The following is an 11,830-nucleotide window of genomic DNA, read 5'->3' as shown; positions in this document are numbered from 1 at the left end:
TTGGGGTGGTTGAAGTCCCCCATGAGGACCAGGGCTTGTGAGCGTGAGGCTGCTCCTATCTGTCTGTAGAGGGCCTCATCTGCTTGGTCTTCCTGGTCAGGTGGCCTGTAGCAGACCCCACCGTAATGTCACCTGTCCCTGCCTTGCCTTTAATCCTGACCCATAAGCTCTCAGTTGGCTCCTCATCCATCCCCAGGCAGAGCTCCGTGCACTCCGGCTGGTCATTGACATAGATGATGGATGAAAATCCATCCTTGTTCAGCACTAGGTTGGGTGAAGTTATTGGCACCTTTAAAGAGTTCAGCCATATTCTCAAATGCAGTCTCTCTCCAAAGGATGGCAATAGTTTCATTTAATTTCTGTCCGCAAAGGCCATGGACATGTCCCCAGCTTCAGGTCTAGAGTTAATCACAACGGCCGGAACAGCACACGGATGTGGCAAAGGTACCATTTCCATCTGCCTGTTCCTCTTTCATCTTCTGCAGCCCTCCTCCCACCAGTACCTTGGAAATTTTGCTGAGAAGCTGTAGGTCTTGGTTCTTTTGTCCTATTTCTTGTTCTTTCTCTGTCTGCAGGGGCAGGCTTGCTCACTGCCACGAACTTGGTGCCGGGCTGGATGTTCCTATTCTATTTGGTGTAGTTACTAGCAATTTGGTATGGTTTTGCCTTTCCTGTGTGCTGGTTATTTTCATGGATTCTTTTTACGTTGCTCTGCCTTGGTAGGCAGTAGGTTGTCTTATGGCACTAGGAGCTAAAAATATGATTGCTTGAGGCTGCAGAATCGAAGGATTTTAGAGGAAGCGTTTTCTGGTACCAAATCAGAAAGAATAATAGCTGCCTACCTTGGGCTTGAGAAAACTGAATGCCTGTTACACTGGGATTTTTGTTTTTAACTTCGGTTGTCCTGTTCTTGATGGAGGATTCTTTATTTGGAGACCAGAAAACAAGAACGTAGTTGACTTCTCTTCCACGTGTGTCAGTGTGTTTCATGGGAAGTATCTTCCTTTCAGGGTGGATCAGGATTTTACGATACAAGATGCTTCCTGACATGATACGTTACCGAGAATTTTCAGATTGCTGGTAGGGAACAGTACTGGCTTGAGACACAAGTCGGGAGGCGTTTCTAGTCCCTTGTTTGAACAAGTGACTGCATGAAGAAATAGAATTTGTCAAGGGTTCAGGTTCTCCTGCCTCAAATTGCATTGTAGTGCTTCTGGTGTATGTACCAGAAGGAACAGCTGAACATTTCACCTCACTTCCGTCTAGTCTGTAAAACTTTTTTGGGCAATTTTAGACTCGCTGCTGTCCTGTGCTTGTCCTTTCCTAGGACTTTTTTTTTTTTCCCTTTTGTAGTCCACCCAGCTTCCTGCTGCCCTGTCCGCAGTTCTAAAATGGCCAGTAATTTTATTTTTAATTTCCATGCCATGTTGTAAATTGATCTCTCCCTCGCTGAAAATCATCGTCTAGACGTAAGCTTTCATCTGTGATCTCCAGTTGGTTGCAGAAATTGGAAGTAAATAGGCCTCCTTAAAAAAGGAAAAAAAAAAAAAGAAAAAAGTTTGCCATCTGACAAAGACACAGAAGAGATCCAGTTATCAAATATCAGTTACAGTTCTACATTCATAAAATATTTTCAAGAATCTTTGCACTTATATCCTAAAAAAAAAAAAATCACATAGACCAGATTCCTTACAGAGGAAACTGAATGGTCATGAAATAAATAATAGAGGTAGTTAGAAGTCAAAATGTGGTGAGGTCTTAAAAGCTAGTAAGGCATAAGTGGCTAATTTTCACTGTGGCAAGAGATTAACAAGGTGATAGTCTCAATAGTCTATCCCACGTTTTATAGTCTCTGTTAATCGGCAAAATCAGCATGAGTAATTATGTGGTAGCATTAGCAGACGATGTAGTTGTTTGGATAAGCTGACACCAGGGAAGACTGAGAGATCTTCAGGGACACTGAAACAAATCAGCTGAATGAGAACAGGATGATGAGTGAAATTTATTGAAGCAAAACAACCCATGTTGGAGAGAAGGAGGTCTTAACAGTGTTATGTTTTAATTAACTTCTGAGTTAGAGTTAGGTGTCATTACAGACAGCTCTGTAAAGATCTCATTTTGCACCTGAAGTAAAAGATAAAAGTTGGGCTTGTGTAAGAGTAGTGATGGTTTAACGCCTTTGGTATTTATCAGGGATATTTCAAAGTTTTGACCAACTCCTTTCTAAAAGAGGATTAAAAAGTGGTTTGACTTAAGTATAAATTAATTTTTTTTTGAGATTAAAATAATAGTTCTTGAATTATGGAAGTAGATAAATTAGAATCCTCAAGATTTTGAGAAGATTGATCGTATTTACCCTCTAAAGGAGACAGTCAAGATTTGAAGAAATGTCGATAAAATAGTTATGCTGATTGAAAAGAGAGGAAAATCTTTTGCTGCTCCTGTCTCTTCACATAACGGCTTGGGAAGTCTCTGGAGAAGCAAGAAGTTAGGAAAATTGTTCTACTTCATTTAGGCTGTAGAATTCACGAATGCAGGAAGAGATTTCTATGTATGGGTGCTGAGGATACATTAAATTCAGAACACTTAGCAGATGCTGCTAAAATAAATTAAAGGTTTAATGCTTTACTTTTCCTTCTGCCTGTTTTGTTTAGGAGAAAAAGACTTTTATTTAGGCTTTTTTTTTTTTCAGGGCACCAATAAATCTTTCTTATTCTGGCAATGGCCCTGATATGTTTGGGCTAGTGTCAAGCATTTTAGAGGAGCCAAGCAAGCCAGAACCAGTTACAGATTGGTAAGTTTGTTCTGAAAGCTCTTATATGTTGCATATTGGTTTTTTACGTCCTTCTGTCACACAGATATGATACACATTTTGAATTATTTCACAGAGTTGAGTATAAATGGTCTTATAAATCCCCTTGAAATGTAGAAGTGTTTTTCTTTACTTCAATTGCTAGTAAAAAAAGGCAACAAACTGTTAGAAATGCAAATTTTCTAAAGTCTTCCATCAGCCTACAGCATTGGGGGGGGGGATCTCATTTTAACCAGTAGGGAGTTGACTGAATACAGTCGAATCTAAAATATTTAATAAATCAAAATAAACTCTGCAGTTCTGACTATACATATTAAAAAACATTAGAGATCAGCATTGGTAGTCAGATTTCACATAGCATTTACTCAATTGCAGCGGGAATATTTTTCCCCTCCCCTTATATTTTGGAGGAGGGCTGTGTGTGTGTTTAGCCACGGATGTAACGGGGGAAATGTGTGTGGGGGGGTATAATCGTGAGATGTGAACTATTTTAATGCAAGAAATGTTTTAAATCATTACAGGAGGTTTGTTTAACTTTGTTACAGGAATTCTCTTTCAAGACTGTTTCCACCTATGTGGGCACCTGATCTTGGAAGCAATGGTGAATTCTCAGGGCTCTCATCTAAGCACTCTGAAAGTAAGGATTTTTCAAACCTGATGGGCACACAGAACTACTATCAGGAACACTTGCAAAAGTCTCAGGATGTGGAGATGTTACACAGAGGTTTGGAAGATCTTCATTTCATAGAGTCTTGGCTTTCTCCATCTAGCCCTTGCGCTCAGCCTGATAATATTCTGAAGAACAGTTACCCTGAAAATTCCTCTTTGCAAAATAATAATACAATTCACCAAGAAGGGTTGTCATTTCAAAATGTAGACTATAATCAGCATTTGTGCAGTTATGACCACATGAGGTTAAACGGAGACTATGAAAAAATCAGTTCCAATTTTAGCACTTTTTCTTCTCAGAACAGAATGAAAGAAGGCACTAGCATTCAGAAAGAGTATTGGAAAACTGAAAGAGCAAGAGGCAAAATGATGAAAAATGATGCTCAAGAACAAACTAAGTATTCCCCTGATCTTTCCAATCAGCCTGTTGATGACTCTTGGGATAAAGTGTCCCAGAACAACCACTTGTTTTCTAAGAGATATGAAAACATCACAGCTGCTCATAAATTGCAGTCATCTGTTCATCCATCACTGTATTTTTTCAGTCAGCCCCCTAAAGAAAATAATTTTTCTGGAGGGACAAACAGAAAACCACAGGAAACCCATGTGCAAAATGGTCATTGTAGCTTTACTTTGGGGGATGCTTTTAAGAATAATGAAACTAAGATCCATATTAGTCCTAAAGAATGCTCTCATAAAGCTTCTGAATATGATTTATCTGTAAAAAATTTTATGCAAAATGGAAGTTACTCATCGTACCATGGACGTACGTGGCTGGATGGGAAAATTGCAAGTCCGACAGCTGCATCGGATATCACGTATGGAAAGCAAGTGGTAACAAGTCCACAGTCGTCTTCAGGGGTTTCAACCATGTCCAGTGGTTCTCCCACCCATCAGTCTATAACACAGTCCTCTTACTACTCACAGATCTCACCTGTCCTCCCTTCAAGGAAAGATGGAAGGTTACAATTATCAAACGGTGTTTCTAATAATTTGGGAGTTTCTAATTTCATCTCAGAAAATCAGAAGCAAATGAAACCCATTGGACGATCACAGCATGATTCATTGACTAATAAGGAGGGGCAATACCGTAAATTCCCCATTAATTTTTCATCTGACTGGTTAACGCAGCAGAATGCTGTAAGTGAAGATCCTGAAAAATACCACAGGTTTCCAAAAAAGCAGACCCAAGAAAATAGTAACAAAGATGATAGAAGGGGCAGAAGGAATTGGATTCCTCATTTTGGGTATACAACCCCAAACCGTCAGCAGTTCAATACGTTCCGAAAAAAGCACGAACAGAACGGTGGTAGCATGTCAGATTTCATTAATCCTTCTTTTCTTCCTTCTTTCCCATTAATGTCTGATTTCAAGCAAAATCCCAGCTTTCCTCCATTTAATCACCATCTGTTTTCATCAGCAAATAATTTCGGTTTTCCTCCGTCACCATTTCCATTCTCGGAACTTGTTGATCTTTTTCATTATGATGACTTTAACCACTTGAATCCCTTCATCAACGATCTGTTTTGTGGGGAAATAGCTGCACCGTATTTTGCGTTTCCAACACCATTTAACAAGTACAGACCTCCAAGAAATCGCAGTGGACCTGCTAATGAGCTTCATATCCGACTGGAGGAGTGTTATGAGCAGTGGAGAGCTTTGGAGAAAGAGAGGAAGAAGGTAAAACACAACTACCGGTAACTTCCTATCAAAGCTGGCGGTCGCATGAAACAGCCTGTAGAGAGTAGGTACTCTGGGCTGTCACTCCTTTTGAGGAGGCAAGAATTCTGTTGTCACGTTGTTAATGTTCAATACCTAGAACACCACCTGCAACATCTGCTTTGAATATAATGCTTGTATTGTTTGGCATGACTGGTTTTAAATGGTGTGTGGATTTGAGCTTGAGTTTCTAAGGCTCTTTCCTCTTAGACAGGGCTGCTAACACAACATTTCTCTCTATTAACCTACAATATTTGCTACAACAAATGTGATAACAGCGTCACTGGCCAAAGCACTGAATTATCATTAGCGTGGATGTTTTTTATTTATATGGTCAATAAAAGATGATTAGCTAGTTGTTCAGTAGGCCTTTGTTACGATTTGAGAACCACCAGCCATATATGATGATATAGCAGGGCCCTCACTACCACTGGTGGTTTTTAAAGTACTGGTGTTTTATGCGCCTTAATGCTCTAAATGTTCATATTGCACAGTTTGGTTAGATGGATCTCTTTTCTTGTCCCATACTCCTTGTCTCCAACTAAATCTTTAACTCAAGTGTTATAAACCCAGGCTCACCTTTTCCCTGCACAGTCATTTAAGGAGAGAAACTTTTGTGTTGTTTTTTGGTTTTGTTTTGTTTTTTTTTTTACTGTCACTGATACAGTGGTGTCTTTCCCTTATTATTCTTGTTTCTTGTTTTACTAAATCTTTGGTTTAGTAAAAAGAAAAGCAAGAGAAGAATCCTGGGCACCCTGTACACGGCTGTAGAGAAAACATACAGTGTTTTGAGTAGATGTGACTTCTCCCAAAGGAAGGTTCAATTTATACTCTTCTTGTTACAGTCACTTTCCTGCCTCAGGCTCTCGTGCTAAGAATTATTGTCTGGGAGGGGATCACACTACTGATAAATGTATTACACTTGGGAATGAAGGCTCTGTGCTCAAAAGGAGCAGGAGATGCTTTCCCAGGAGGAGTCAAATCTCTGAACTCCATGCCAGGTCTTGGAAACTAGGTTGTCAGTAATCCATGACGCTAATTATACACTGTCAGAGTGCCTGTGTACTTCTTCCATATTGGAGAAGACTCTTTCTTCAATGAGCAGGAGGCAGGTATCTGACCAAACTGGATCTCTGGAGAGCACCTTTTTCTTTCCAGCATGAACTGTGAGACCTTGCTAATAGGCTTTTGGAGGTGTAAATAGAACTGCCTATATTGTTTGCTCACTGACACCTTTAATCAAGACTCCTTTCTGCCCGTCCAGTCTTTTAGGAATTCTCTACAAGTGAGAAAGACACACTCTTGCTCCAGTGTGTCTGTGACAACAATGTTTTCAGAAACCCTTCTGCTTTCTGTTGTGGCAAAGGTGGCTGTTCCAAACCTGCTCATGCAGGATTTGGGTCAGTTAAGTCATTTGGGAAGACTGAATCATAGTTTTTATCTCATAATACATGGTTTTGTGTTTTCATCATCGTTAAAGAAGAATTGTTTATCCTCATTTCATTATGTTGTTAATAATCAAAGGGATTTAATCATTGAACTTGTTCTGGTCCCTTCTAAGTGATCCAATTTTATGCTAGTGATCTACTCAGGCTTTCTCAGTCCTTGTTTTTTGTAGTTACAGACTACACCTGCAGATAGCTTTATTTATGAGTATAAACTGTTCTCAGTCCCACAGGCCAGTTGCCACAGCGTGGCTCACATTCCTACAACCAAACTACTTATTCCTCAAAAGAGGATGACTGCATCCCGACTGCCTGATGAGAATGTACCTGGACTCTGTTAATCCCTGTTTGTAGGTACAGTTTGGGAGAATGCTAGTTGGCAGGGGTTAAAACTCTCAGAAGCTGTTTTGGCAGTCCTAACAGCCTGAACTGTCCCAGGACAGTGCCAAGGCCTCTGCTTCAGTGTTGTTTAGCTTACCAGTGTATGTATAGCTCACCTGTGCGTATGTACGTAGGAAGGGACTTTCTTTTGACATTCTCGCCCTACGTGAATTCCTTAAGAGTATAGGCAGAAACTCCCCCCAGTGGGACTTACATTTAATTCTACCTTGTCTAATCAGTCAGCCCTTTCAGCTCTCGGAAACCTGTTCATTGCAGCTGCTTCGGAGTTCGCAGTGACAGTGAGCTTACCCGTTTCCTTTTACAAAAAAAAAAATCTCACTTTTCCAGAGATCTCTCATTTTAAAAAGTTCTACAAATTGTCTCTTTGGAATTGCCTGCAATATTAAATGTACCTATAGATTAGTGCTGCAAATTGCTTGTTAGTTGTGATTCTTAAATACCTGGTGTCGTTACATGAATTCGTGACCCTTTCTCCATCCATTTTTTTTTCCTGAATGTCTTTCAGGCTTCTGAGATGAATGCAAGTGGAGTCAGTCAGCTCTTGTAATTCGTGTTAGGTGAGGGCAGAGACTAAATAATATGGATGCGTCAGTAAAGCAAAAAGAAAAGGACTTCATCACATATTTTCAGTACGAATGTGCATAGTATGAATGTGGACTTAACCTTGCCTTGAACTGCAATGCGGTACCTAATCTTTCTCTCCTAAGTCCACTGTACACTGAAGAAGGAGCGAGACAGAGTCTCAGCCGCTAGTTGTGTCTTTTTTACTCCAAGTGTAAGAAGTTCCTGTCCAAAAATAGGTTTGGTGATGTTTAGTCACTGCCTGCATTGTGCAGTGGTTTGGCCGGTTCCTTTCTTAAGGGGGAGTTTGGCAGCTGTGTTGATGACTTTTTCAGAGCTGATACCAGTTTACGTTAAACCTGGCTTAATCCTGATGCGCTTTGGATACAACTTATGCTGGTGTGATCACCTGTTTCTTTTGTTAATAATCATAAAATGTGACATTTGAGAGATGCAGTGAGAGGCGTACAGTTTAAATTCCTGGGGTACTGTACAAGAATTTCTTTGCCTAGGTCTGTGTCCAAGATTGGCTAAAATAAAGTTGTACAGCTTTGGTCCTAAACGTTGCCACTGAGCATTTTATGCGGAGGTAGAGCTGAATTAGAGAAGTATTCTTATTTTTACAGCATCTGGTTGTACATCTAGACAGATATTTGGGAACGTTTTTCTGTAAACACAGTCAGAAGATAGGAAGCGCACTTCTAATGTATTTGAAAATTCTAAACCACCCCAAAAATATGGTTTGTAATGTTGTACTAATTTCAAATGTTTACAATGGCTATTTATTTCCCCCGCAGACTGAGGCTGACCTTGCAAGAAACTTTCCGGGAAAGCGTATATCTAGCTCAAATAACACTCCTGTGTCCCGACTTCCTGCTAACCCATCACGAGTTGATCGTTTGATTGTCGACCAGTTACGAGAACAAGCCAGGGTAAGCTTTCTTGAAATACTGTCTAGTGAGCTGTAATTCCTGCGTTTCTTTTTGGCTTTATGTTTGTTTGTTTAATGGAGACTTACAAATACTTCGCGCTTTTGGTGTTTGCAATGTATCTGGCAGGTGCTCACATTGATAGGAAAAATGGAAAGGCTTCGTGGTACCCCTGTACATGGTAACATATCCACTACATTGGAACACCATATGGAAGCCATTCACGTAACACAGGCGAGGCGTAAGGATGAGATTATTAACGCTGCTAATCCACAGAGACAAGGAGCACCACGTTATAATAATGAGAAAGGTAATTGCTTTCCGTTTCTGGAGTTTTAAAAGCTTTTTCAAAGATTTAATTGTAGAAAATATGACGTTTGAAAGATGCGAATTTGAAATATGCAGCAATTATTGTAACTTCAACAAAAAACTTTGTAAATCGAAACCTGTCACTTTTTAAAAGACTTTAAATTACTTTAAGAGATCTTTTTTTCTTTTCTGTTTTTCTGTTACTAGTTTAAACACTTTGAAACATTCTCCTCTTGGCTAAAAGAGAACTGTAAAAACTGTTCAGTGATCTTATATAACCATAAGGAGTTGTCCTAAAAGTAAAAATGTACTTGTTTTTAAACAAGCTGAATTTCTTTTTTTTAGTGGTATTGCTAGTCTTTCTTTTCTCTTCAGCTTATAAAGTAAAAAAAAAAAAAACCACGTGTTGGTGCCGTGTTAATCGATTGTGTCTACCTTACCTAAATCACAAAAACACCAGAAACTACATTTTATGATTCCCAACTTCTGTTGAAGTAAAGCCAGAATAATTTGTAGCAGTAGTATGTACTTCTGTAGAAGTAATGCAAAACTAGGACAAATTGCATTCCCTTCTAATAGCATAGTGTAAGCGGTAACTTGCTATTCAGTATAAAGACCATACAGCTGATACATATAGGAATTTGGGGTTTGGAGGTAAAGATCATATTATTTTGCTTCAGAAATACCTGTGTCTCAGAAAACGATTTCCAAAGAGGAATGCGCTTCCCCTGCCTCACCCCCATCCTCTTTCTGATCCTTACTCAGCACTGTGCTATATCGTCTTACTGCAGTGAAGCTGACAGTGTGTGGTTTCTTTGCCTTCCAGCAATGTGTATGGGATGGTTCTTCCTTGTAAGAAGGGAAAGATAAACTGTAAAGAGTCAAAATGGTTTGCTTTCGCAAGTTAGGTGTCGAGCACCTTCTTAATGATGTCATATCCTTAAAAGTTATAGTCCTATATGCAAACCAACTTCTAAATTTACTCCTAAAATTGTGTAATGTGACATTAGCTCCAAGTATAAGCCAGGAAGCAGGTAGTCATCATCTTACCAACAAAAAAAAAAGTTTCATAGTAAAAGTATATGGAAGCATTATTTGAACCATCCTGTATCGTACTTGTAGTTAGAAAAATTGCAATTAGTCTTTTATGGTTAATAGTAACATCTGCAGTGTAGTTAAGTTTCTGATTAAGAGCTGTGCTAAGCACAATCTAAATCACATACGGAAAAGCCTTTAGTCTGTTTTCCGCTGTGAAATACGTGTTTCTTTGAGTTCTGCTGTTGGTGATCATATACCCAAAGGTCGGCAGTGAGCCTTTTCTCACTGTGAGGCTGGGTGGGTATCAGTGCCGCTGCAAGGACGACAAAGGAGGGAAAAAGGATTGCCTCATGCTCATCTGGCTGGAATTGAGTAGGTAGTTTTACTCACCATACTTGTTGAGTATCATTGCGGATAGTCCCCTCTGATAACCCTAATTAAATGGGCTTAACTGTTGTATTGCAGGCCTGATGGTTATGCCACTGAATTTGGACACGATTATGGTTGCTATTAGCGTGAGATGTTATAGCTTTCACCTGCAAGAGAAGAATGCTAGCTGGTGGAATTCAACCGATGCAGTACCAGGGTACAGCGTTAGCTGTTTCTCGAGCACACTTTGTGTACCGGTGATAGGTTGAACAAATTTACAGAATTTTTTAATGTATTTAATATTACCAGGCTTGCCTACTAGTTTAACCTGTAGCGTGTTTTTCTGTTGTAGATGTTCTGGCTCTGGCAGCTGCCATTAGAGAGTTGGCTGCTTCCACACGCAAGGCTCGTACCGCTTTATGGTGCGCATTACAGATGACGTTGCCAAAAAGCCCTTCAAGCGGTCCAGTAAAACAAGAAGTTGTTGAAAGGGCATTGCAAGAGCTTTGTCCTCCAAACACAAGCACACAAGAAAAAAGCAGCATGGAGCATGAAAACAAAGGAAGCAAAAAAGAAAAACCCGAGGAACCCGTGAGGATTCTGGAATAATAGCAAATAATAATAGTAATAATAATAACAACAACAAAAGGGAGGCAGAAGGCTGAGGACTGGGAGGGAAGGGCAAAGTGTCCTGCATAGTACCATGGAAGGTGTTTTTGGTAGGTTATCAAAAAGCAAAAGGGTTAATGTAACTGATCAGTGCTGCAATTCTATTACTGTGATTCTGGTGTTGAGAGACACATCTTGTAATAGTGTTAATGCAATTTTAATATTGCTGGTATTGCAATGTCTGCTACGTAAGAATTTTATTATTAAGAGGAACTAAACAATAGCTGAGCATTTCCTTGTGTGCTTATCCAAAGCTGTGTATCAGCTGTGAGTCAAGCCATGACCTGAGAAACCAGATGTGGTAGAACTTAATTCTCCTTTTTTTTTGTTAATGATACAATTTAGCATACTTAAAAAAAAATCCATTTGAAAGACATTTCATAATTGTTCAGGGTTTTTTTTTTTGCACCATTATGTACTTCTTTTAAGTGCCAAAGTGATCACTAAGTAGTTTGCATCCCATCGCTCTGTACAGAGGAATCCACACTCCTGTATCATTTTTGTGACAGGGAGTCAGGTCATTCAGGTTATCGCTAACAGTTTGACAAGAATAATCAGTGTTTAATGTTGGTTGTGTGGGATGCTTCAGCAGTTGTGCTGCCAATTCAGTTTCTAGCTAAACCAATGTAAACTGAGCTTTTCTATAGCATAGTCCATTTAAAATTTTCCATTAAAAAAAAAAAAAAGGATTTTGTAGATTTGCAGTAAGTACTGCACTGAAGTACACATTAGCAGGTGATATAAAATTGTCACTCAGGATTAGAAATTAGATTTATTGATTCCTCAGCGGGTTAAAAAGCAGTAACTATATGACATAGTATGCACTTAATTAAAAAATTATTGTTTGTTATTAACGTAAGTTCATGGTACTATAATTTTCAGAAACATTCCATATTTATTTTAATGTG

The 11,830-nt window shown here is 39.3% G+C and overlaps 1 protein-coding gene across 1 annotated transcript in view; it reads left to right on the top strand.

Moving 5' to 3' along the window:
- LOC103896168 (meiosis-specific coiled-coil domain-containing protein MEIOC) overlaps nucleotides 1–10,862 on the top strand; it is a 29,135-nt gene extending 18,273 nt beyond the window's left edge. Inside the window, exons 5-9 of the mRNA XM_009275951.1 lie at nucleotides 2,693–2,794; nucleotides 3,358–5,161; nucleotides 8,406–8,540; nucleotides 8,667–8,847; nucleotides 10,606–10,862. Coding sequence (XP_009274226.1) covers nucleotides 2,693–2,794; nucleotides 3,358–5,161; nucleotides 8,406–8,540; nucleotides 8,667–8,847; nucleotides 10,606–10,862 — 2,479 coding nt within the window. The remainder of the gene's footprint in view (nucleotides 1–2,692; nucleotides 2,795–3,357; nucleotides 5,162–8,405; nucleotides 8,541–8,666; nucleotides 8,848–10,605) is intronic.
- Nucleotides 10,863–11,830: the final 968 nt, after the last annotated feature.

This window comes from Aptenodytes forsteri, unplaced genomic scaffold (assembly GCF_000699145.1).
Source record: "Aptenodytes forsteri isolate BGI_AS27 unplaced genomic scaffold, ASM69914v1 Scaffold80, whole genome shotgun sequence".
NCBI classification, from domain to species: Eukaryota; Metazoa; Chordata; class Aves; order Sphenisciformes; family Spheniscidae; genus Aptenodytes; species Aptenodytes forsteri.
The sequence above is the reverse complement of the archived record's forward strand: the minus strand, read 5'-3'. Positions and strand labels throughout refer to the sequence as shown.